This window comes from Microtus ochrogaster, chromosome 6, assembly GCF_000317375.1.
Source record: "Microtus ochrogaster isolate Prairie Vole_2 chromosome 6, MicOch1.0, whole genome shotgun sequence".
NCBI lineage: Eukaryota > Metazoa > Chordata > Mammalia > Rodentia > Cricetidae > Microtus > Microtus ochrogaster.
The window spans coordinates 30,483,680-30,511,472 of NC_022013.1; the positions used below are offsets into that span (position 1 = coordinate 30,483,680).

Genomic DNA, 27,793 nt, shown 5'->3' on the forward strand with positions numbered 1-27,793 from the left:
AACTCTAAGCAAAGAAGTGGAGGACCTGTATTACAAGAACTGTAAAGTTTTGAAGAATGAAATTAAAGAAGACACCAGAAAATGGAAAGATCGCCCATGCTCTTAGGTAGGTATAATTAACATAATAAAAGTGGCAATCTTACCAAAAGCAATCTACAGATTCAATGCAATGCCCATCAAAATCCCAGCAAAAATTTTCACAGACCCCAAAACAACAACAATGCTCAACTTCATATTGAAAAGCAAAAATCCAGGATAGCAAAACAATCCTGTACAATAATGAAACTTCTGGAGGCATTGTAATATCTGGCTTCAAACTCTACTACAGAACTACAGTACTGAAAACAGCCTGATACTGCCATAAGAACAGATTGGAGGACCAATGGAACTGAATTATAGATCAGATATTAATTCCCATACCTATGAACATCTGATTTTTGACAAAGAAGCAAAAATTATAAAATGGAAAAATGAAAGCATATTTGACAAATGGTGCTGGCATAATTGGATATCAACACGAGAATGAAAATAGATCTGTATCTATCACAATGAACAGAACTCAAGTCCAAATGGATCAAAGACCTCAACATAAGGCCAACCACACTGAACCTCATAGAGGAGAAAGTAGATTGTACACTTGAACGCATTGGTACAGCAGACCCCTTCCTAAATGTAACCCCAGTAGCAAAGACACAGAGAAACAATTAATAAATGGAAACTACTGAAACTGAAAAGCTTATGTAAAGCAAAGGTCATGGTCAACAAGACATAATGGTAGCCTACACAATGGGAAAAGATCTTCACCAACCCTACATCACACAGAGGTCTGATCTCTAAAATATACAAATAATTCAAGAAATTGGTCATCAAAAGAACATATAATCCAATAAAAAACTGGGTACATCCCTAAATAGAGGACTCTCAACAAATGACTTTAAAATGACTGAAAGACACTTAAAAAAAATGCTCGACATCCTTAGCTATCAGAGAAATGCAAATCAAAACAACTCTGAAATTCCATCTTACACCTGTAAGAATGGCCAATATCAAAAAAATTATGACAACTTATGCTGGAAAGGATGTGGGGTAAAGAGAACACTCCTCCATTGCTGGTGAGAGTGGAAACTGGTACAGCTACCTGAGATATCAGTATGGCAATTTCTCAGAAAATTAGGAAACAACCTACCTCAAGACTCAGCAATACCACTTTTGGTTATATACCCAAAGGATGCTCAATCACACCAAAAGAACATGTGCTCAAGTATGTTCTTAGCAGCATTGTTTGTCATAGCCAGAACCTGGAAACAACCCAAATGCCCTTTAACAGAAGAATGGATAAGGAAAATATGGTATATTTATACAATGTATTACTACAGAGCAGGAAAAGAATAATGACATCTTGAAATTTGCAGGCAAATGGATGGATCTAGAAAACATCGCACTGAGTGAGGTATCCCTGATCCAGAAAGATAAATATCATATGTACTCACTCATAAGTGGCTTTTAGATATAAAGCAAAGAAAACCAGCCTACAAATCACAGTCCCAGAGAACATAGACAACAATGAGGACATGGATATAATTTACATGGGAAACAGAAAATGACAAGATCTCCTGAGTAAATTGGGAACATGGGGACAATGGGAGAGGGTTGAACGAGAGGGGAGAAGAAGTGGGTTAATAGAGGAAAATGTACAGCTCAATAAAATCAATAAAAATATTTATTTAAAAAGATGAATTTTCAATAAATTAGCACACCTCTCAACTCTCACCAGAGAAGCTTTATTTGCAGTTGATTTCATTTAACTCACCTACCTACAAGTGATCAAAATGCAGAGAATAAGAATGGAAAATTCAGCTTTATATGGGATATCTTTATCACATTCTCTACTATCAAGTCTCAAAGAATGCTGCAGAGGAAAGACAGGAAGAGTTTAAGGGTCAGAAAAGGTACATAACTACCATGTATCAGTATTTTTCAGACATAGCAAGGAAGATGCACATATGAATTTTGTGTAGTTGTGTGAAAATGCACAAGTTCCCACATTGAAGGTGAGGGTGAAGGGAGATCACAAAATCCCACCGCTTGCAGCTGCTAGAAAAGGAAGAATCTATTTCTTTATGAGCATACACCTGGTAAATCAGTTACTCTCAAGTGTAAAACCACACGTGCAAAAATACAGAAACAGCATAAATTGTACTTCATGGATTGCTTTAAGAAGAGAAAGTTGCCAGAGACATGGCTTAGCAGTTAAGAGCACTGGCTGCTCTTCTAGAGGTCCTAAGTTCAATTCCCAGCAACCACATGGCAGCTCAGAGCCACCTGCAAAGGGATCTTCCATCTACTGGCTTTCAAGCATACATGCAGATAGAGCACTCATACACATAAAATAATAATTAAATATTGAGGAGGAGGAGGAGGAGGAGAAGAAAAGAGGATACAAATTTGAACTGGTAGTAGAAGGGACACATGGACACATACCAGAGAATAGTTGGGGATAGGTGAATATAATAAAACATTTTATGAAATTTTCAGATATGTATAAAATGGAAATTCTCAAAAAATTAAAACTGTTATTAAATGTCCTACTTAGGCAAAAATAATTGACAGATATTTACATGGGCCTCATTGAGTGTTAAAATAAAGTTAACGGAAATAACTACTAGACACTCATAAAATGAGTCATGTCATAAAAGAAAATCTTAACAAATTTGATAACAGAGTCATATTCTAGTGTGCAAATGGTTATAAAATAAATTATAAAAGAAAACATGAAGGTAAATTGGACATTCATATATATATATATATGAATATATATATATATTTATTTATTTTTAGCCCACTAGAAAGATAAAATTAAAGGAGAATAATATGCTCCTAGTCTGATGTGTTTAGATTATAAAATCTCACTCTCCTGATACTTAAAGGGAAATAAGTCAACTGAAGCTTGCTCATTGCTGTTATGAATTAAAAGTGTCCCAAACATCCTGAAAATCCACATGCCGGTATTTTACAGACTGAATCATGCACCTCCCAAGTACTTATAAATTTCAGTTTTGGATATTTATCTAAGAAATACAGTATAAATTTTAACTCAATGACATATCTTTAAATTTTCAGAAGTGGCTCAAAAATTGTTAAGATCTAAAATAGTGAAAATGTTTCTTAAAATGGTATGTACAACTAAATTATTATGTATATATGTAAAGGTATCTCTCAACAATAAAAGTCATTTACTATACAAATCATAATATAGAAGAATGGCACAGTTATTATACTGAAAATTATGGAATTAAGTTTGAAAACATGATACATAAATCTACTGATATGAAGAGATAGAAACACAACACTACAGTAACAACAAGGAATGTTATTTCTATGATGGTAGAGTTGAAGAGAAAGGGAACAAGAGAAATTCCTCAAAGATTAAGACTAGTTTTAGCTTGATGGGTTGTATTCATATAAGCACACTCAATGTCAATGTCACTAACCTGAACTCTAAACATATTTGAACTATCCCTGAATAGAAATGGTTTTTCACTGATGAGTCCTGTGAAAGTTTGAGTGAAACTGTCAGTTGTTTTAAGATATTTCTGAGTTTCTAGAAGTAATAAAGCTAAAGCAATTTACCTAGATAGGATTTTTATAAAATGAAAAGTGGCAGAAATATAAAAATCGGTGTTTTCATATAGATCAGCATTATTAGCAAAGACATTAGAAAAATTCATAAAATTAAAAATGTGAGCAAAAACAGCATGGTGGAAAGGCTATCAAATAACAACTCAGTAAAAATTTTAAACAGGTCACTAATATTAATCATATAAAATTTTAAATCACCAAATATATAATTTCTTAGAGATTAAATATATAATGGACTGTACCAAAAAAATGCTAACAAAAGATTCTCATCAGCAAATTGGTACAATAGGAGACAGCTGACAAACATTCAAAAACAGATTAGACTTTTAAATATATATTAAATTCGTGAATAGGAAGATTCAATATGATTACATAATTAATTATTTTAAAATTGTTCTGAAAATTCAAAATAATGTCCTTTAAATCTAAACAATGTTATTTAAAAGATGTTGAAAATCTATATTAAATAAGGAATACAACAACCCAGACTGATTTTTAGAATTTTATTTTACTAATATTGCAGCAAACTATTTACAAGTTTTTTGACTTAAAAAAACCTGCCCTTGAAAATTGTTTATTGCAAATTGACTTAGAATTATATTTCTAAAACCCAAATGATAAGGGAAGAAATTCAAATCTGCATTATTATGTTTATCATTTTAGACATTTATTCTGAAAATAAAATATGACACTACACAGTCACTTAAAGAACATAGAACATGAAGTAACCATCAGTATAAACATATAAGTCCAGAGATTGGAAAAAATATGAAAACTAGACAATACACAATATCTCAGAATTCCCTTCCCAGTTACACATCACAGTGGATTCCCAAGGCAATTATTAATTCTTTAAAATGGCATGTCAGTACTTCAATATATGAATGATGTGTGTAGCTATTATCTTATTTGTTTAATTTTAAACCATATTCTAAAAATTATTTTGAATCCAATGACAAAGTGATTTCAAAATTTGTATAACTATAAATTAACCAAAATTTACTCAGTATTTTGATTTAATGGCTGATAGTTGTGTTTACATTGCTATGTACTTGCAAAGAATCCTTAGTATTCACTTATACAGATTCAAAAAGAAACATTTGACACAGATAATATACATGGGATGGGGAGTCAAGAGCATCTTGTGATCTATGAGCCAGTTACTTACTGACACGGATGCATTTGGGTTGAGGAGACCAGCCGTTCTCTGTGCATGTAACTGTGTCCTGATCATTTGGGAGACTGTAGCCAGAGTGACACTGGACTCTTACAGACTGGTCCTGTATGTAGTCTCCTCTCCGTTGTAAAACTTCCCCATGCTCTATATAATGGATTCCACATACCTCTAAGGACCATAAATTTACCGTAAATGTTAAATTAAAAACAAACAACACTCATTTATTTTTTAATAAAACTATAGTTTAACTTTACAGTAGTTAAATAAGTATGTGTGACATTCAAAAATGAAAACAATACCAAATGTTTCAAAAAGTAGCATTATCTTTAATTTTTGTAAATAAAATATGCAAGCAATAAAGGTATTATTATGGTCCTTATTTTTCACATACATTTTATGAAGAGCTGCTCATAAAGGACAGAAACTAGTCTTTTTGCTCACAAACTCTTTTGTTTCTTAACAGAAGAGACTTAACTGTTATTATATTTGTGATCTTTTCTTTCTAGTCTTTGACAGAATTAAACATGATTTGATACAGACATTGACTTACTGCGGCATGGGACTGCAGGCTCCCACCCTCGTACAGTGCAGTGAATTCTGTCCCAGTATTCCCCTGAGGGAGTTACAAATCCTGGGTTGCAATGGTAGTCAAACCACTCTTTTCTTTTTGTTGTGAAGTAGCGTTTGATCCAGTATTCATTATATAGTTCTCCATTTTTGATTTGTGGAAAAGCACAAGGTTGAACTTGCAATAGAAACAAAAAGACAGAAAAACACTCATACCAGTGATGAACCACTTGATCAGTGAATTAGTTTCTATTAATTATAATAACTAAAAGTGTAGAGAGTGTTTGGAGAATGAGACAAACAGAATCCAGGCTGCGGAGGTATGTGAAAAGGTCTTTCCTCAGGAAATCAAGTTATGCCTCACAGGTCACCAGAGAAGTGGGTCAGGGATATTTAATATTCAATATGATCATTGAATATTTTTAATTTTTATTAGAACTGAAATCTAATGTGATTACATCACAGTGAACTATCCTTGTAAATTCATATTGAAGTATATATTGTTCACTGTATTAATAAATTTATATATAATGTTTCATTAATGTTTTCCTTTATAATGTTCTTATTTATAAATAATAAATACTTTTAATATCAGAATAGTATAATTTTCTATGGAGTATGATTTTTTTTCAGGGACTCTCATGCAGTATGTTAAAAGAATTCCTCCAAACATGCCAAAAAACAGAAATCTCTTATAGCTTCCTTGTTCATGCACACACACATTTGTTACACTGCGTATAAATTTAATTCTTTTTATGTTGAGTGTCCTTTTTTAAAATTTGAGAATTTTACTGTTCATAGGACATCAAGAAATTTAATTAACTTACTGAGATTTCTTTTTAAAGGGTTCCAAAAGGAGACATGGTTTAAACTAGGTTCCTCTGCCTTTTAATTAATCTTCATTTTCATGTGAGAAAAGACAAATTTGTCTTTGTCTCTTTTATAAGTGATTCCTTAACACAAGTCAAATATTACTGAAAGTGAATGACCAGCAGAGGTAGTCAGTACTTAACAGCTGCCCCATTTAAATATTACACTTTTTGTCTGCTATGTAAGTCCGGTTTTATCCCATGCTTTTTCAGACCCAGGATAGCTGGTCTTGGTGAATTCCCGAAAGATCATCACCATTGTCTCAGTGTGTCAAGAACAATGGCAATGGGTTTTTGATCCTACTGCACATACTGGCTTTGGGGGAGCCTAGGCAGCTTGGATGCTCAACTTACGAAACCTGGATGGAGGTGGGCGGTCCTTGGACTTCCCACAGGTCAGGGAACCCTGATTGCTCTTCAAGCAGATGAGGGAGAGGGACTTGATCGGGGGAGGGGGAGGGAAATGGGAGGCGGTGGCGGGGAGGAGGCAGAAATCCTTAATAAATAAATAAATTAAAAAAAAATAAAATAAATATTACACTTTTCCAGATGCAGGTTTTGGCCACATCTGCAGTGATGGTTGGTCCATCGAAGTTTTGATTCAGGCTATTCACAAGATTGATTAATATATTTACTAATTTTCTTGTTTTGTCTTCTAAATATTTATGCTTTTTGTCTTTTTACTATTATTACTTACCAATTCAAATACCCACTCCCTCCCCTCCACCAATTCCCCTCCGTCTCCCTCCACAGACCCTCCCACCCCACCCCTCCAACCCTAAGGGAGTATCATGCACCCTGCCCTGTGGAAAGTCCAAGGCTCTCCCTACTACATCTTGGTTGAGCAAGGTTTACACCAAAGAGAATAGGATCCCATGAAGCCGGTCTATGCAGTAGAAACACATCCCAGTAGCACTGTCAGTGGCTCCTCGGTCTGCCCCAGCTGTCAGCTCCCTTCAAAGGGCTTTGTTGTTCCCATGCTCATTCACTCCCAATCTAGTTGGAGTTGGTGGGTTAGCTCAAGCATACTGTCCAACTACTTTAAATAAGTACTAGCACAGTTCATTTTTTGACTTATCATAAGATCTCCTAATTATTATTGATAAATTTAACCCTACTTCAGATTCATCATGGCACAAAAGATCAAATTGTAGATTTTCTTCTAATGAAGATTTATGATCATCATCCTTTGTATTGCTCCAGTTTTAAATTTATACTATATTTTCTCCTAAACCAAAAATCATTTGATGAAAAAAATGAGTAATTGGAGAGGCCTGAGAAGAGAGTACTACACATTTTAAGTAGAAAAGGTGTTTAATGAAATTATAGAGAGATTTGTCATCTTTATTTTATCCAGCAAAACACCAGAAATTCTGCTGTGAGAAAACTCAGATTCAGATATATTTAGTCCATAAACAGATCAGGTACCTTTGAGGGAGATCTGTGTTGTGGATCTTGGGTTTGAGGTTCACTGCAGTATGCAGATTCCATACCTGTAATTATAAACCAACTCAAAAGCCCATGGCAGGGGTGTCATGAGATCTTGAGGGAACTTAATTCTGTGATTGCGATAAACTGACATAACACTGAATAATCTTCTGAATATATATGTTCGTATTTTGGTTAATCCACACTGTCAACATCAATCAGAGATGCTTTTTCTTTCCAGTAAACTATAATAAATGTAGAGACTTGTTAATGCACATGGGAGTTCTGAGAGTGAGCTCATCAGTAAACAAGGCATTTACACCATCCCTCAAAAGTTCAAGGACCATGTGGATGAAAGGATACAATGATTCTAAGAGCAAGAATGTAGTCATCGTGGCTGTGAAATATCTTCTGAACTATTCAGAGCCATTATAATCACAAACTACATCTACAGATCAACTTCTATAGATGTCTGCACAGAGTCAATCAAAAATAGCCCATCCACATCCAGGCACAAATGGAGTAAACTCTTGGGAAACTGTGGCACTCATCTCTGAACTATTTCATCAGATTGATTCAGAATAAAAAGGGAGTCGATGATTTCAGGTGTATTTCCACTAATGGCTAAAGTAGTACTTCAAAAAGACAATTCAACTATTACATATATATCCTTTGTTAAACTATATGTACCACTCATCAAAACTCAAACTTAAGAATCTGCGACTATGAGGTATTGTTGGTAGAGCTGGGATGTGAAAAAAATATGAAAATAGGATATCCAGAAAATTTTGCATATATGTAAGAAACTTTGACATAAAGAAATTTATGTCAAAGACATAATAAATAAAATATAGAAAGGTCATTAATTTTTTCTTACAGTTCCCATACACTAATAATATTTCTTACTGAAAATTACCTTTTTTTCTTACTGTAATTTGAATCTCATATATTTTTCAAAATCTCACTTTATTAGAAGCTTGGTTTCTCATTTCTGGTGATTTTGGGAGAGGGTGGAAAGCTCAGAAGTTGGTAGCCTGGATGAAATAAGTCAGATCATTGGGGCTGTGCAATGAAGGGGTACTGGGATCTTGGTCATTATTTTATAGTGTTGTTTCCTGGTGGGTAGGAGGGAAGCAGTTTGCTTGAGCTCTCATTCCTTGGCATAATGCTATGCCTGTCACAGGCTTAAAGTGGTGAGACTAGCAGACAGTAAACCCAAGTCACCAAAGTCACCAAAAGTGTAAATAAGCCCTTGTTCTAAGTTATGTTTTCCAGTAATATTGACACAGAGACAGAAAGTGACTAAGAAGAGATCCTTGATCACTCTTTTGTCACTGTAGGGTTTGTTTGTTTGTTTGGCTTAAGGGATACCAAGCTTTGGCATGATATACATTTATCAGTGTCTTACAGACAGGAAGAAAGGAATATGGATACAGATAGGCAAAAACCTTAAAGGAATGAAAGAAGTATACCGAAATAACATATCTTTACTCAAGTGACATTGTGCTGCATGTGAGTTATGAAGCCATTGAAGTCCCCAGTAGATCACTAAGCTCTTTTCTCCCTTCTTTCCTTCCCCAAATATACCCTAGAATCCCAGTCTCAGATATCAGTAGGCACTCACTGGGAACATACCAGTTGAGAAGGACAGGGAAACCAGTAAGCTAACTGAAGACCTTCACCACTCCTCCTTACCTCCAAACCAACACCCCAGGGTCTTCCTTTGCACTGCAACAGAATATCAGCTGCAGTCTTCTTCCCCCTCCTCTGCCTACATCTTCTGCTGGATCTTACATATGATCCCCTCCTAACCTCCCGTTTCCTACTTGTTACTTTATCTCATCCTTCAATCCAGTAGGCACCATTGGCTATCCCACAGGCCTTGCTTCCCAGAACACCAGGAAGGCTGCATGCAGGCTTTGTCTTCTCTCTGTGTTTCCCCAGATCCAATCCCCCAGTCTCAATCCCAGGTATGCATCAGAACACCGATGACAGTATTCTGTATCTTACCTCAGCTCCCATCTCTTATAGATCTCACAGATCTTCCCCTTCTCTCCTGCCTGCTGTACACTTTGCTTTGTTCCAGCCCCCCAATTCCAGAAGACATCCCCCTGCTAAGCCAAGTTCCCTGTGAACATACCAGCTGGGCAGGCCAGGATAATAAGCAAAACGTGGCCATCACATTCTCCAAAACTCCTTTGAGGAGACAGAAATCAAGGAACAAATCACCCATCCAGCAAAGACAAATACACTAATTAGAACTTAGACCTATAATCACACCAAAACCACATGCATAGATGCAAACATAGGAAAAAATAATTGACAGTCTAGGTGATAAGTCTCCACTAGAGTGCAATTGACTATGTTACCATGGGAGGCCCTGAATATTTCAACATAGCTGAAGCATAAGAAACCAACCTTAAAACTACCTGTATGAAGATAGTATTGGTTCTTAATGAAGAAACTGACAAATCCCTTAAAGAAATCCAGTAAAAGACAAATAATCAGAGGAAATGAATAATACCTTAAGGAATCCAAGAACACACAAACAGTGGAAGGAAACAATTAAAACTGCTCAAGAAGTGAAAATGGAAATAAAAAAGAAAACAAAAATGGAGGGAATTGTGGAAATGAAAAATTTAGGAATTTGAACAGAAACTATGGAGGAAAGTTTCACCACCAGAATACAAGAGATGTTAAAGAGATTTTCAGGTGTTGAAGATACAATAGAAGAAATGGAAACATCAAACAATGAAAATGTTAAATCTAAAAAAAAAATCATAATACAAAACATCTAAGAAACATGAGACATTATGAAAAAAACCTATTAATAACAGGAAAGGAGAAAATTTTCAGCTCAAAGGCCCAGAAAATATTTTCAACAAATTCATAGAAGAAAATTTTTCTGACAAAAAGATGGGGGTACCTATAAATGTACTAAAAGCACAAAAAATCAAATATACCAGACAAGAAAAGAAAGTCCTCTCATCACATAACAATCAAAACAATAAATATACAGAGTAAAGAAAGAATAATAGACGCTTCCAGGAAAAAATACCAAGTAATAAATATAGAAAGACCATTAGAAATATATCTGACTTCACAATGGAGATTCTAAATGCCATAAGGGCTTGGACATAAGTGGTACAGACTCTAAGAAATCACAGGAGCCAGTCTAGATAACTATTATCAGCAATGTTTTCAATCAATGTAAATGGAGAAATTAAGGTGTTCCATACTAAAGTCAAATTTAAACAATATCTAGGAATTCAGTCCTATAGAAGATGCTAGAAGAAGAATTTCAACCTAGGAGGGTAGCTACACTCATGAAAACACAGGAAATAAATAGTCTTATACCAGGAAAACTAAAGGAAGGAAAGTGTGTATGTGCATGCATGTACACATGCACGTGCGTGCACGCATACACACACCATTAGCAACAATGACAACAAAATAACAGAAATAAACAATCATTGGTCATATTTCTCAAAATCAATGCACTCAATTCCCCAATGAAAAGACACAGATGAAGAGAAAGTGAGTTCCAAGTTGGCCTATTTCTATTAATGTGTGTAGCGCCATGAGGCAGTAGCTTTCCCAGAAGGATTCTAGCCTTCGTGCATCTTGGGCCGGAGCTTCATTGCATCAGCCCTGGAGAGGAGCGGCATGGTGTCTGCCTCACTTCCTCTTCCTCCCAGCATTCTGTTCTGTTTACTCCACCCACCTATGTTCTAACCTATCAGGCCAAGCAGTTTCTTTATAAATTAACCAATGAAATCAATAGATTGATATGACACTCCCACATCAATGGTAAGTGTCCTGATAAAAGTAGAAAGATTTTATACTAGCAACATGACAGCATACCTGAAAGCTATAGAATGAAAAGAAAGAAGCACACTCAAAGGAAGTAAATAGCAAGAAATAATCAGAGGGATGAATTCAATAAATGGAAATAAATAAGATAGTACAAAGAGTCATTAAAAAAAACAGTTGGTTCTTTGAGGAAATCAACAAGATAGAGTAACCTTTCTCCAAACTAACTAAAAGGCAGGCAGAGAATATCCAAGTAAACAAAAAATCAGAAATGAAAAATGGAGCATAACAATTGACACCTAGAAAAAAACCATAGAATCGTATAGACTCATTTTAAAAAACCTGAACTCTACAAAATTGGAAAATTCCAAAGAAATGAATAATTTTTCTCAATAGGTACCGCTTACCAAAGTTAAATCAAAATTGATTAAATAACAGTTTAAATAGATCTATAACCTCTATGGAAATAACTGCAGACATTTAAAGAAGAGTTAATGTCAATACTCCTCAAATTATTCCACAATAAAGCAAAAAAAAAAAATAACATTGCTCAATTCATTTCATGAGACCAGAGTATCCCTGATACCCAAACCACATGAGGACTCAACAAAGAAAGAAAACTGCAGATCAAGTTCTCATATGAATGTAGTTGTAAAAATACTAGATAAAATACTTGCAAACAAAATCCAAGAACACATCAAAAAGATTATCCTCCATGATCAAGTAGGCTTCATCCAAGAGAGGCACAAATATTTCAACATAAGAAAATCAGTCCATGTAATTCACCATATAGATAAACTGAAAGAAAAAAATACTTACATGATCATCTCACTAGATGCTGAAAAATTCTTTGACAAAATCCAACACCCTTTCATGATAAAAGGGACATATCTAAACACAATAAAAGCAATATACTGCAAGACTATAGCCAAAAATCAAATTAAATGGAGAGAAACTCAAAGCAATTCCACTGAAATCAGAAACAGGACAAGGCTGTATAATCTCAATATTCAATATATTACTTGAAGCTTTAGCTAGAGTAGTAAGACAAATGAAGCTGATCTAGTGGATAAAAATGGAAAAGGAAAATTCAAAATTTCTTTATACTGATGATATGATAGTATAAATAAAAGAACCCCAAAATTCCACCAGGAAACTCCTACAGTTAATTAACATTTTCAACAAGGTTTCTGGATACAAGATAACATAAAAAAAAAATCAGTAGCTCTCCTATGCAAAAAACGACAAATAGACCAAGAAAGAAATCATGGAAACAACACCCTTTACAATAACTTCAAATAAAGTAAAATATTTTGGAGTTAAATCGAACCAAGCAAGTAAAAGATCTGTATGATTAAAAACTTAAAATTTTTGAAGAAAGAAATTGATGTAGATATCAGAAGATGGAAAGATCTTCTATGCTCATGAATAGGTAGGATTAACATAGTAAAAATAGCCATTCTATCAAAGCAAGCTAGAGATTAAGTGAAATCCCCTTTAAAATTACAACACAATTCTTTACAGATCTTGCAAGGACAATCCCAAACTTCATACACACACACACACACACACACACATACACACACAGACACACACACACACACACGTGTATGAAGTTGATACATACATACCCAGAATAGCTAAAATTCTCCTGAAAAATAAAATAACTGCTGGGGATCTCACCAATCCTGATTTCAAGTTGTATTACAGAGCAATAGTAATAAAAACCACATGGTATCTACATAAAAACAGATACATTGATCAATGGAATAAAATTAAAGATCCAGACATAAATCCACATACCTATGGAAATCTGATTTTTTATAAAAAAAAAAAACAGTATGGAGAGGGAGGAAAGATAGTGTAGAGGAAGAAAATTTGTGCATAGACAGATGAAATTTATGGGCATTTGATGGATGATATGGAAACCTAGTGCAGTGGAAACTTCCTAAAATATATGAAAATGATCCTAATATAGTCTTCTAATAACAGGGATGTGGAGTGTCAACTGGTCATCTCTTGTCAAAAAACAAGCTTCCAGTAGTGGCACTGGGTTGTATTCCATTGAGTTGTTGACTAAAGGGTTTCCATGGAAACCCCCAAACACCCTAGGCTGTTGCTTAAAAAAATGGATTGCCCTTTGCAATTGAGAGTGGGACCCCATGGCCAGACAACATCCACAAACTCATTGATCGTGGAGAAGTCAAGCTGGTGCCTACATACAGCCTTTACTTCTAGATTCTAGTGCCTTTGGTTGTAGAAGTTACTCTGTAGGGTAACAAAAATGTAAACACTACCTCAGTCCCAAATCTTTTGACCTACAATCCTTCCTGTCTGTATTGCTCTAGGGCAATAGTGGCATAGAATTTGTGGGTATAGCTAAACAATGTCTGATTTGATCTAAGTTCCTCTCTATGAGAAGGAACCCACACCCAACACTGCTTGAGTAACAAAGAACTAGAGACTAAATAGCCCACAGATCTATGGTAAAACCAAATACTACAGGTAAAAGATGAAAGACAGAAAGAAAGAAAGAAAGAAAGAAAGAAAGAAAGAAAGAAAGAAAGAAAGGAAGGAAGAAAGAAAAAGAAAGAAGGGAAAAGAAAGAAGGAAAGAAAGAAATCATATTTCTAATGGTATTCTGTTACACTTATAGACCAATACTTTATCCAGTCATCATCCCACCTCTGTCAGCAGATGGGAACATATGCAGAGACCCACAGTCAGATATTAGTTGGAGAGTCTAAATTTGAGCTCTCCATAAAATCCTTCCCCACAGAGCCCAGGGAATCACACAGAAGAGGAGGTGGAAAGAATATAAGAACCAGAGGGGATAAAGGACACCAGGAGAATAAGTCCCTCTCTATCAATTAAGCAAGGCTCTTATGAGTTCTCAGACACTGAAAGATTGACACCAGGTCCTCTGTGTATGTATTATAGCTATTAGTTTGCATTTTTAATGATAATCTTGACTGTGAGAATGAGTGAGTCTGTGACTCTTGTGCATGTTCTTGGGATTTCTATCTTCCATTCAGGCTATTATTTCCAACTTTCATATGATAGTTTTCACCTCATCTTAAGCATAATTCGTAACATTCAGTTATTATCTTTTAAAAGATGTTTCTTTTCTAATGAAAGACAGAAATAGAGTGGATCTTGGAGTGAGGGGAGCTGGGGAGAATTAGGAGCAGTACAGAGAAGGCTGTAATCCTTATATATTGTATGAGAAAAGAATCTATCTTCAAAGGGAAAATATAATATTATTTAAAATATTACTTACTTTTAAAAGTAGAGTGTTTCAAAGGTTGAACCAGACTAAAAAGTAAAATATTTGCTACTTATCTCCTTTTGTTCATGTTTAAAAGAATAATTTCAGGATTATGTGATGTTGGATTTCCCTCTGTATTCTGTGAATACCATTGATTAATAAAAAAACTGTCTTGGCCTGTGATGGTGCAAAAGGAAGTCAGGACCAAGAGGGGTGCACCCACCCACGGAGACAGTGGGGCTGATCTATTGGGAGCTCACCAAGGCCAGCTGGATTGTGACTGAAAAAGCAGGGGATAAACCTGGACTCTCTGAATATGGTGGACAATGAGGGTTGCTGAGAAGCCAAGGACAATGGCACTGGGTTTTGATCCTACTTCTTGTTCTGGCTTTGTGGGGGCCTAGCCAGTTTGGATGTTCACCTTCCTAGACCAGGATGGAGAGGGGAGGACTTTGGACTTTCCACAGGGCAGGGAACCCTGACTGCTCTTCAGACTCGAGAGGGAGGGGGAGAGGAGTGGGGGGAGGGTGGGAGGAGTGGGAGGCTGGGAGGAGGAGGAAATTTTTTTTCTCAATAAAAAAAATAAAATAAAATAAAGAATAGAACTAGGCAGGGAAAACTAAACTGAATTCTGGAAGAAAGAAGGCAGAGTCGGAGAGAAGCCATGGATCTGCCACTGGAGATAGACACACTGAAATTTTGCTGGTTGGCCATGACCTTGTGGTGATGCACAGATTAATAGAAATGGGTTAAATTAAGATGTAAAAGCTAGCCAATAAGAAGTTAGAGCTAATAGTCCAAACAGTGATTTAATTAATACAGTTTCTATATGGTCATTTTGGGAGTCTGGGTGTCTGGGAAACAAACAAGTGGCCTCTTTAGTACAAATTGGCACTCCAATGTGATCAACTATATCCACATAAAACCTGAGAAAGTTTGAAAAGGAACTCTAGACACAAAAGAAACCCAAAGTTTAGCCACATTTTTTTTTCATGAATGGGCTTTGCTTGCTGGTGGCATGCTGTGGCTCCTTTAAGAAAGGTCTTCCTGATTCAGCAGCAGTGGGAAAAAAAGCAGCACCATTTTTAAAAGGCTGCTTCCTGGGCTGTGCTACCAGTACAAACTCTGCCAAAGTCCAGCTATGGAGCATTTAAATGGCCTTGTAAGCAGAATACTATAACTTGCTTAATGACAACATAGACCCTCTTTTGTGCCTGAAAATGGGACAATGTGCATGGTTCTCAGAAGCAGCAAACATGACTCCACAATTTTAGACTGCGTGGAGCAAGAAGTCAGGACTGTAGAGTTTGTCTTAGCCATACCCACTTAGCATTAAAAAAAGTGGTCCTGGTCAAAAGATAATTACAGATATGCAATAAAGACAAATACAGATGGAAAAGACCTCTAAGTGGATCATGGTGTTGGATAAATGTACATAGGCTTGGGAGAAGAGTAAAGAGACAGTAAATGTAATAAAGGAGTAATGATAATAAATATTAAAAAGTAATATAGTAAAAACAAATAAGCCACATAAAGATTGAATATATACAGAGAGTCTGGATTATATATAGTATTGTGTTTCTTTAAATTTTTTGACTGTGAAGTAGCTAAGTAATCAATGAATATACTTTAAAGGTATCATGTCTTCAGAATATGGGTCTAAGGATTTGTTGCTTTGGAAAAGAGGTTCTTCTTTTGCTTCCACAGAGGATAGGATAAGAACCTGTAGAATCCTTCTAGGCTATTGTTGTTTGATGGACCAAGAAGAACCTAAAGGTTGCCATGAACACCCCCAAAAATTACTTCATCCAACAAAAGGCAGGAAACAGTTTGGAGAGAACTATGCTCGTATTCCCAAATATTGTTTATAAATGTTTGTATTTAAAGGGGAATATGCTATAGAGATGAATGATTTGTATTGGTATGGTTCTTATTTTACTGATACAAATTTAAAGTCTATTCTGTTATATGTATATTCTGCTCTTGATTAAAGTATTACGTTTTTGCAGTTTTTTAAAAAATGTAATTATAATTAATAAATATAGCATAATCATCTATAATAGTCAAGCTTGTAGTCATGTTAGTAAGGTTTTCTAAATATGGAGAGCTATATTTCAGATAGATAGGTATTTTTTCAAATATTTCACAGACCTTCAGAATAGGACATTTAAATGTTTTAATAACTTAGGACTTTTCATGACAATGAGATACATCTGCTCCTGGGAGCACAAATTACTTCAAGAGGAAGATGAGCATAAGAGGCTTCTTATGAAGTTTGTTAGCCATTTGAGCAAGAAACTGCTCTTTCCTGGACTGTTTGATGGTATGCTGAGTGAGCTGGACATACAGGACCCACAGAATTTGCCTATAGGTGAGATGATCCTTCAGGGTTTCTGTTTCATGAAAGAGTCTGTAAGACATTCTGCAGGACATAGAAGAAAGTGAATGACAAATTGCCAATATGGGTGAAACTGCCTTTGAGATTTTCTGTTTTATGGAAACGTCTGCTGGATACTATGGGCCTATAGGCTGAAGATTGGATACCCCAACAGTATAGAAGACTTTGGGTGACTGTCCAGACAGCAAGATGTCTCTGTCAATTCTAGGGTTTAGAAGTTACTTATAATGCACTTCCTGTTTATTTAGATAATATTATATCCTTCTAGAGTCTTTGATGGAGTTGAAAAATAGATTAGTTTTCTTTTGTCATTAAAAAAGATAAAATAGATATAAATATTTTAACTATAATTCTTGCTTGAAAACTGCTTTGTTATATGTAATTTCACTATGTTAAAGATAAACCTTCCTTTTTATTTAAACAGAAAAGGGGAGGTAATGTGAGATTCCCCTCTGTATGCTGTGAATACCATTGGTTAATAAAGAATTTGTTTGGCCTGTAGTAGAATAAAGCTAAGTGGGGAAAACTAAACTAAATTCTGGAAAAAAAAGAAGGCAGAGTCAGAGAAAATACATGGAGCTACCGCTGGAGACAGACACACTGAGACTTTGCTGGTAGGCCACAACCTCTCAGTGATGCTCAGATTAATGGAAATGGGTTAAATTGAGATGTAAAAGCTATCCAATAAGAAATTAGAGCTAATAGGCCAAGCAGTGATTTAATTAATACAGTTTCTGTGTGGTTATTTGGGAGTCTGGGAAGACGGGAAACAAAGATGTGCCCCCCTACAACAATTATGGGGATTCAATATGTAAAAAAACTTACAGGTACATCTTGGATAAGGGATCCAGCCAGAACTCGTACACTTTACAACAGTTTCCAGGGTTGCAGGAGAAAAGCCATCTTTACATGTATATTTGATTTCATCACCAGATCTGTGTTTAATCCTGTAAGGTGAGTAGTCACCATTTTCAATATAAAGAGGATGGCATGTTTTTTCTGAAAAGAAACATATACAAATAATGAGGAATTATTCTTTAAATATTTTTCGAGACAGGGTTTCTCTGTGTACCAGCCCTAGCTATCCTAGAACTAGCTCTTGTATACCAGGCTGGCCTCGAACTCACAGAGATCTGTCTACCTCTACCTCCTGAGAACTGGGACTCCCAGCTAGAGGAATATTTAATTCTCATTAAACTGAAGAATATGAGCATTAAATGGCAGATACTATGTACTTGCACTGATAAATGTAAAAATGACATTGAAATAAGCATTTCCGCATATGCTTCACATATTAGTATGGCTTCCTCTCTCTCCTCCTGATGTATTTGTGCCTCTCTGATAATAATTCTTCTCTCTTGAAACTATCACATACAGTGCTTCCTGATTCCATAACCAGCAATAACTTCATCATATATAATGTTAGCAGTGTCTTCCATTTTCTGTTTCTTTGATTGTCATTGTTGGCTTCACACTCTCATTTGGCTTATTTATTAATATTAACAAGCTCTTGTTTCTGAATAGTTGTGATGATTTCTAAGCCCTTCCTCATTGAAGTAAATGCATCTTCTGACTTACATGGAACAACTTACTGAATTTGGAAGCTATATCTTTCAGTTTGCAGAAAAATATAGTTAGAAATTGTTCTGAAAACCCTGGTCTGGTTACAATCAGCTGGAAGGAAGTTAATATATTATCTTGTTTGAATTTTGATTGCTTATGGATTCCAAGCTTTTTGTGAATCTAGCTGTGACAAAGTGTGTTTTTAGCTACGTGATGTCAGGGAGATTGAAGTCCATTCATTCATCAAAATGAAGCACATTGTAAGAGATTTGTGTGTCTATATGAGTTACTGCAGGTCTCTATAGTTATATCATCAAACTGCTATTTACTGTCTTGTGAGAGTACCCTCTGTTAACTCTCTCCTTAATGAAAACGACCTTCAATAACACAGATTTAAACATTTAATATTTGACTTGTACTTGTGTTTGAGAAATGTTTAAAAAGAAAATTAAATGAAAAGTCTCCCCTTCCTTTCCTTCCCACTCTCCCTTTCAAAAGAAGCAAACCTAGGATGTGCAAAAGCACACTTGGGGAGCCACACATAGTTCTCAGATTAAAAATAAACAAATGCCCAGGAAGAGTCTTTAATTAAGTGTTTAAGTGGCCAAGAAAAATATGAAAGCATTAGGCTTCAGTGAAATAGTCATGGCACACCAAATAACATATATATATATATATATATATATATATATATATATATATATATATATATATATATCAATCAGAATTGAATTCTTTATGTCTTTTTTTTTTGAGACAGAGTTTCTCTGTAACTTTAGAGTTTGTCCTTGAACTAACTCTTGAATACCAGACTGGCCACAACTCACAGAGATCCACCTGTCTCTGCCTCTTGAGTGCTGGGATTAAAGTTGTGCTGCACCACCCTGGGCTCTAATTCTTCATGTCTTGCACTAAATTCACTTGGAGGCTAAAATCATTGTTTGAAAAGTTCTTAAGTGCAAGATAACCACTTAATATAAAATAACACTTTATGGGTTATATTTTGATCTTTTAGTGGATAAATGGTCTATTTAGGAAGACACTTAGAATTAAACATATGGAAGTGGTTTAATGCCGGAGGACTATGGCAGATACTGCTTCTCTGATTAGAAACCATAAACACTGTGAAAACAAACGGTTAGACTCAATGCTATCAGCTGAACATTGATCTGTGTGATCATATGTTGTGGAATATTCTTTTACATTGTGTGAGAATGTGTCAATGTGATTGGTTTAATAAAGAACTGAATAGCCATTAGGTAGGCAGAAAGAGATTGGGTGGGACTTCTTGGAACAGAGAGAAATTGGAGAGGAAGAAAATAGTTAACCAGCGGTGGAGGAGAGAACGGACATGCAGGAGGAATGTAAAAGCCATGAATCACACGGCAACATGTATATAAATAGAAATGGGTTAAGTTATAAGAGCTAACGGAACAAGACTAAGCTATAGACCGAGTTTCATAATTAATAATAAGTCTCAATGTCAATTTCTTTGTGTGTGAGCTGGCAGTTCAAAGAAAAGTCTGACTACAACCATCATTCTTTTCCATTCACTGGGCAACTTCTTAAATAAAATAAAAGACTTAGAAAATAACAGTAACTTTACCTTCACAGAAAGGCTGAGGATTCCATCCAGAAGCTGTGCAGATGGCATCCCCTCTTTCTCTGTACACAAAACCTTGATGACATTGATACTGAAACCTTTCATTCTGCTTGTAAGATAGTTTCTGAGATAGAGCTACTCCGTTTTCAACTTCTGGTGCTGTGCAGGAAATTTCTAAATGCAAAAGAGTAATTGTATCATGTTTCCTGTGAAAGGAACTCTGATGGGCAAGTCGTATTTTCACAATGACAGTGTTTTGTTTCCATTAGGTCAATCAGTCAAAACCAACCAACCAAGCAACAATTGCTTTGACCTGACTGTTTTCCTAATTGTGTATCTGCTGTTTCAAATATTAATTTTTCAGTTAAAAGTATAATTAACTGTTTTTAGCATTATGTAAATTAGCCTCTTGAAATAAATGGCCATCTGTAACAGCCCTCAGGTTCTTGTTAAAATGAAAACAGACACAGCCTTGCAGGTTAATATTTTCATTGTATAATCTACAGAATAACAAATCTTATGATTATCCACAGTAATTTTCAGGACCGCACTTTTTCGAAAAAATCTATTAAAGTCACGTTTCATTTGATCTTTGAAAAGTCATAGGCCTTGAAAAAGCATGGGACAAAACCGGACTCTCTGAACATGGCGGACAATGAGGGCTGATGAGAAGCCAAGGACAGTGGCACTGGGTTTTGATCCTACTTCATGTTCTGGCTTTGTGGGGGCCTAGCCAGTTTGGATGTTCACCTTCCTAGACCAATATGGAGGGGGGAGGACCTTGGACTTTCCACAGTGCAGGGAACCCTGACTGCTCTTTGGACTGGAGAGGGAAGGGGAGAGGACTAGGGAGAGGGGGAGAAGAATGGAGGGGAGAGGAATGGAAGGAGGGGGAGAGAAATGGGAGGCTGGGAGGAGGCAGAAATTTTTTTCAATAAAAAAATATAAAAAAGAAAAGTCATAGGCTTCTGTTTTGCTGTCTTCACCATGCATACAACCCCCCCCAAAAAAAAAATTAAGGACAGAAACCTAGAGAAGTCCTGACCACCACCAATTTTAACACACTTCTCTTAAAATATACCACTCCAATTCTGAGGTACTGGCAACTGGTCTCTCAAAGCCTCTTCCCCATCTGTTTATTTCATTTTTTCTTGTTTATAACTAAATAAACTTTCAAATGGTCACTTTGACATGTTTCATCCTTTCTCAAATCAATGAGTTATTTAAGATTTGTGTAAACAGTAACTGTACTGGCTTATGCTCTTTCTCTTACTGACTGCTCTTTTCTGTTCAACTTTTGAGTAGCAACTTCCTCTAAGATAAAACATTCTGCTTAGGAGGGAAACCCCTACTCAGTGGTTCTCAGCCTTCCTAATGTTGCAACCTTTTAATACAGTTCCTCACGTTATGGTGACCTCCAGCCATAAAATTATTGTTGTTTCTACTTCATAACTGTAATTTTGTGACTTGTGAATTGTAAAGTTAATATTTGATTTGCAGGTGGTCTTAAGTGACTCCTGTGAAGGGGCCATTTGATCCCCAAATGGGGTTATGACCCACAGGTTGAGAACCTTTCTTCTAAAGGGAGCATTCCATCATCCAAGAAAGTTCATTAAGCTTGGGAAGAAAATAATTTATATGCTTCAGGAAGTCTTTGAAATTGAGCACATTGATTAGGTCCCCACTTCCCCATGCATGCAGAAGCAGCAATGAAGGGTGTAAATACTTTTGGGTCAGATGAGCTTCCGAGAAAAGCCTCAGATCATTGTTCATTGTGCTTTGCAGCTTTAGTGAGCCTGCACTCATGCTGGGGCAGGCTTTAGGTGAAGCAGCTTATCTTTGAGTCACTTCTTCCCCTGGATCTATAGTAAACTCTTTAGTTCACAAGGTGGACCTTGGTGGTAGATCTGTTGTCAGTTTCCTATCTGAAGTAAACAGATGTTTGTCTAATCTCAGTAATGGTGTTATGCAGCAACATCCTGTAGTTGGGCTTCTGGAGCAGCTGATGAGGCTCAGGACATCACTGTGCCTTAGACACCTTGCTGTCTTTTCACCTTTGCCCCATGGCCTTTGGAGATCTGCTATGCTTGCTCTTTTTAAGGTATTGGCATCTGAAAATACCTTACTCTCTCTTGAAAACTAATCTCAAGGATCAAAATTTCCTAGGATATCACTTCTTAACAACATCAATTAAAATTGAAATTAATGTCTTAAAAATTAAAACCTACAACAAATATATAACTCTTTCTAATAATATTAATTAAAATTAGAATGCCATCATGGAGCATGATCAGAAACATATAGTAAACCACTGGATTCCAAAACCTTTGTAAAATTCTGCTCTGGAAGTCAACTTTACAACTCAGAACAGAAAGCTGAGTTAGACTGTGAATAAGCTTACATATTAACCAAGTCATGAAGCTACAGGAAAAATAAATAAACAAACAAAAAAAACAAAAAAACTTCAGTCAATTATAAACAGTCATGATTAATATGCATCAGAGTGAAGCAATTCTGTTTTAAATAAAAACATACTTAAGAAGACATGAACATTTTTCCTAAGAATAGCTAAAAGTATTCAAATACCAAGCAGACACGTATGTATATCTTACCCACACATCTGGGCTTCTCATTGCTCCATAGGCCATTATCTGAACAGTGCATTTCCTTCTGTCCTTCAACTTTGAAGCCTGCATTGCATTCAAAACGCACCACATGTCCAAAGGAATATTCCTGGTCTGGTTCCAATGCACCACTCACAATTCTTCCGTTCTCCGGGTCTGTCACTGGCAAGCACTTAACAACTGAAAATACAGGTGCCATTTTTACTGACAGAACTGAAAGCTTCTACATGAAACGTGTATATGAACAAAAACACCAGTAAGATAAACCTGGAGGAAATTACTTAAATGTTTTAGAAATATTTATGATTGTTTGGAAGAGGTAAAGATCATTTAACATAAGGAGTTTGGTTATCAGTTTCTGTCGGAATGGGAAGAGAAAACTATAACTTCAAATGATAGTTTGAATTTCCATGATAGTAAATGTCTCCTTATATGAGCTCTGGAACAATCACACACAGATGTTTTACTGATGCTTCAGAAATTAGAAATGCCACAGAGCATTCTAATAAGATGGAAAAGCAATGAATTTTAAGTAATTTCTTCTGATGGAGAAAAGGTTCTTAATTTTCCTTTCCTTTCAACCTTGCTATTCACATTTTTAATTTTCTTAAAATTTCTCTATTGTGAAGGCATTCAAAGTTTATGTTTCCTGAAGAAACTTTGGATGCAGGAGATATTCTAGGGGTGTTTCCTTGTTTTATTACCCAAAGATTACTCAACAGGTCATTTCATGGTCCAAAGCTCAATTTTAAACAAGCATATGAATGCTTGCTTCCTGGAACAACTTCTGATTTCCTTATATAAAATTTCTATATTTTTCCAGGCATGAGAATGTCCAGTGTGACCACATTCTCTTTCTCTCTCATTTTACTCCCACTGGATTTTCTTTCTTTCCTTTATTACTTACTATGGAAATATGACGTAGCATCTAGATAGGCCTCTGCTAATTCAATGATAACTAGAGATCTGAGCTATTTCCCTAAAATCACAAGCAAAACATGTATTTCCCTGTTCTTGCTGTTTGTGCTGCATATGAACAAGAAGAAAAGATAAGAGAGTTCTTTCTTATTTATTTATTTATTTATTTATTTATTTATTTATTTATTTATTTATTCCACTCTGTATGTATGTCTGCATGCCAGAGGAGAGCTTCAGATTCCATTACAGATGGTTGTGAGACATCAAGTAGTTGCTGGGAATTGAACTCAGGACCTTGGAAGAGCAACCAGTGCTTGAGTTCTTTCTTAATTCTTACTTTTCTTTTTCTTTTTTTTATTCTAAATTTCAGGCTATGGGAAAGCCTTCATAGCAGCATACTGCTGAGAGATGTTTCAATCTCATTTTGTACCACTGTGGAGGCCTATATCACTGTAACTCGATGGTTATTATGGGAAACATTCTTCATGAATACAGCTTGCTTTCAAATTCTGATATTTTATTAAGCTGGTGATGGTTGTACATATTATTAATATTTGAACTATAAAATAAAAGAAAAGTTGGCTTTGGTATTTCTAACCATCAGTACATTGACCAAAAATCATATCAATCTCATTTTATATTTATTATATTTTTAGAAAGTTTTGAGGGTTTTTTATTGTTGTTGTTTTGCTTTTTTTTTTTTTTGAGACCAAGTTTCTCTGTAGCTTTGGAGCCTGTCCTGGAAATAGCTCTTGTATATCAAGGTGACCTCACTCTCACAGAGATCCACCTAACTCTGCCTCCTGAGTGCACCACCACAACCCAGCTGAAAGTTTGAGTTTTTTTGATGTCCCTTGTTTGCTGATGGTTAAGTCCATGACTCCAAGGAATCTACATTAGCCCTGAAAAATTTACCACCCTCTTTATTTAGTACTTAGTACACTGAAATACAAACTAGTACTCTAATAAAACAGCTATTTCTGTTTTATACTAGAAACTACAAAATATTATAAGTAAGACATACTGAAAAATAAACTTCAAAAATATTTTTCTATAAAATGTGGAAAAATCTTATTTAATGAAGGTATTTAGTCATACATGTAAAAACAGCTTCTTATTTACCTTCACATAATGGAATATCATTGACCCACCCATCTGCATCACATTCACGGTAATCAATCTCCCCCAACAGCTGATACCTAAAAACAGAAACAAAAAAAAATGTGTTGAGACATCAAGTATTTTTATATACTTTTAAGCTTTTGACTGTTATAGTTGTCCTCCAGTAAGAACTTCTTAAGGAAAAAATCTTTCTCTTTCTTGTATTATTCTCATCTTGTTTCTAATTCTTAATAGAAAGAAAACACTTAAGCAGAATACATTAGTCAAGGAGCTTGGATTTAGGGTTTACTTAATGCTTGCTGTAGAGGAGATTGAATAATTGACTATAAATGTGATACTCTAGCTCCCTTATGTGCCCTCTTCTGACAGCAAAACAAAGTTCCTAGTAAAGGCTTTCTATTCACAGCAGAGGCCAACACATTATGTTATGCTCCTTCAGACATTCTACAAAATTCTACACAAAACTTTCCTGGACTAATGTTTGTGGAGGGAGGGGAGAGGAGGAGATAATGGTTGACCATATAGATCCATACAGAAAAAAACTTTTTTGATGTCATCTTATAATCACCTACATGAAGAACAATAAAATGATTGTTCATAAGGGATCATTCTGCTGAATAATATGTAACTAAACCTACACCCAACAGAGAAAATAAAGATTGATACATAGGATCCAAAAGGGTGAGCAAAAAACAAGGATGCAATAAACCTGCTCCATTATTAGTTTTCAGTTCTATGTTTTAAAAAAGTAGACAAAGTATTCTCCCATAAAAATTTAAGTTAATGTGAACTACTTTACCTACTGATCCTACATGGTGTGAGAACTTTCATTGATAAGTATCAGTAACTTGACCAACAGATGTCTGTTGGTGATTGAAGCTCAATATGTAAGTTACTGTCACAACAGGGTTCTATCAGTGTTTGCTCTTGATACAGACAAGCTGAAAGAGGCAATGATGAGCACAAGAGAGCCAGAATCAGAGAAAAATATCCAGGTCATTTCTTCACCAAATTGTAAATATAAGTTCTGAGACTGTGGAAATCAAATGAAGAAAACATATGAGTTTTGATTCTCATTTTCAACACAAGTGTGAAACCCAAATAAGGGAGGTTAGCCTGGGATGTAATATCTCAAAGGTGAACAGTGGAACAGCCTGAAAAACTCAAGCCAAGGCAATTCTTGTTGGCTTTGTGCAATAAGGTGAGCGGTGATGAATGAAAATTGGCATAAAAATGAGTTTGAAAAATCTCCTTCAGGTCATGGGCAAGGAGAAGATAAATAAGAAATGAGTATCTGATGAGTACTTTCAGTACCTCAGAATTTTTTTAAGGGTTTCTAATGTAGGTCATATTTATATCCCTTGCCTATGCCATGATGCTGATAAGAAGTTTCCACTTTTGTCAGAGAGGGATAGGAATGAGTTAATAGTTTATGAACATTGAGTATTTGAGTTTGGGAATGTTTTTAGAGCTAATTATAAATCTGAAAACTTTAAACTGTTAATAGTTTATTTCTTTAAGTTAGGAAATAAAGGATGAACAATGAAAAAATTCCATTCACAATGCTTAACTTCATACTTAATTTTCATAATACTATAGAGTTCTTAATTTTCCCATATGGACTCTTAAAATAATCTGTAGTATTAGAGAAAAATTATAGAAGACTCAGTAATGATTTCAGCCTTGATACCCAGTAGCTGGTCAGAGGGTAGAGTCAATGATTCTGAAAAAAATAGCCTTTGGGTCCCATAAATAAAATAATTTGCATACTACTAAGCTTTAAAATAGCGCTCAGGGGAGAGACATTTTACTCACAAGTAAAAGTCTTGCTTTCTTGGTCTGTTTGTGGGGCCCAGCAATACGACCAGGATCTATCCTGGTGCAGGAGCTGGCTTTTTGGAAGCTATTTGCTATGGTGGGTGCTTCACTCAGCCTTGATGCTGGGGTGGGGGCAGCTTGGTCCTGCCTCAACTTAATACGCCGTGCTTTGTTGACTTTCATGGGAGGCCTTACCTTTCACGAGGAGTGGAGGAGGCTAAAAGAAGGTGGATGAGGAAACTTAGTAGAGGAGGGAGTGGAAACTGTGGCTGGTATGTAAAAATAATTTAATAAAAAAGGTAAAATAAAAAAAGTCTTGCTTTCTTTAAATAATGTAAAATCTTTTTAAGAGGATTACCACATAACATAGTTGTTTTCAGAATTCCTATTGCCCCACTACATAAAAATTTCCCATTTCACATAATATTGTTCAAATAATGGAATTTAGTAAGGTATTGTCAGCTGAACACTTTTGTGTGTACTGACAACACTCTCTTATTTCAACACTATGCCAGAATAATCGTAACTCACCTAACTTTTTAATGCTATGAAGATAGTATGGCATTCAAATAAAATTACTCACGTCATAGCTTTATGTATGTTATTCTTTAAATATTGATAGAAAAAATTAGTCTCATTAAAGCACAAACTTGTAGACTTTCTACTTGCAATTTCAATGACAAGCATTAATATTGACAACATACCCCTCATTGCAGGTATAAACAACCTTTGCACCAAACTCAAATCCAGTTCCAACTTCTAGCCTAAAGGACCCAAAGGGTGTGTCTCCAGGATGCCCACATGGCTTTTCTAAAATTAAAATAAAGATTCAGTATTAGAATACAGTCCATTGAACACACCTTATCTAGGAGATGGAGAGGGACTCATTTGAATATTATTGAATAGAAGGAAACTTAAAACAGGAAAGAGTATTTTTAATTTGAAGTTAACTGCCTTTTTTAATTTTAATTTTTAATTTTGGAGGA

At 35.4% G+C, this 27,793-nt stretch overlaps 1 protein-coding gene across 4 annotated transcripts in view; it reads right to left on the minus strand.

Annotated features, from left to right (window-relative positions):
• Positions 1-27,793, minus strand: part of LOC101999859 (complement factor H) — a 132,166-nt gene that overhangs the window by 92,043 nt on the left and 12,330 nt on the right. For 3 of the 4 annotated variants that reach the window (XM_013346745.1, XM_026779733.1, XM_005348454.2), the window contains exons 3-9: positions 27,512-27,617; positions 24,990-25,066; positions 22,938-23,129; positions 20,329-20,499; positions 17,985-18,158; positions 5,367-5,561; positions 4,808-4,984 (exon numbers count right to left, since the gene is read on the minus strand). In XM_013346745.1, coding sequence (XP_013202199.1) covers positions 4,808-4,984; positions 5,367-5,561; positions 17,985-18,158; positions 20,329-20,499; positions 22,938-23,129; positions 24,990-25,066; positions 27,512-27,617 — 1,092 coding nt within the window. Of the gene's footprint in view, positions 1-4,807; positions 4,985-5,366; positions 5,562-17,984; positions 18,159-20,328; positions 20,500-22,937; positions 23,130-24,989; positions 25,067-27,511; positions 27,618-27,793 lie in introns of those variants that run through there. The other variant, XM_013346746.1, reaches the window with a different exon arrangement.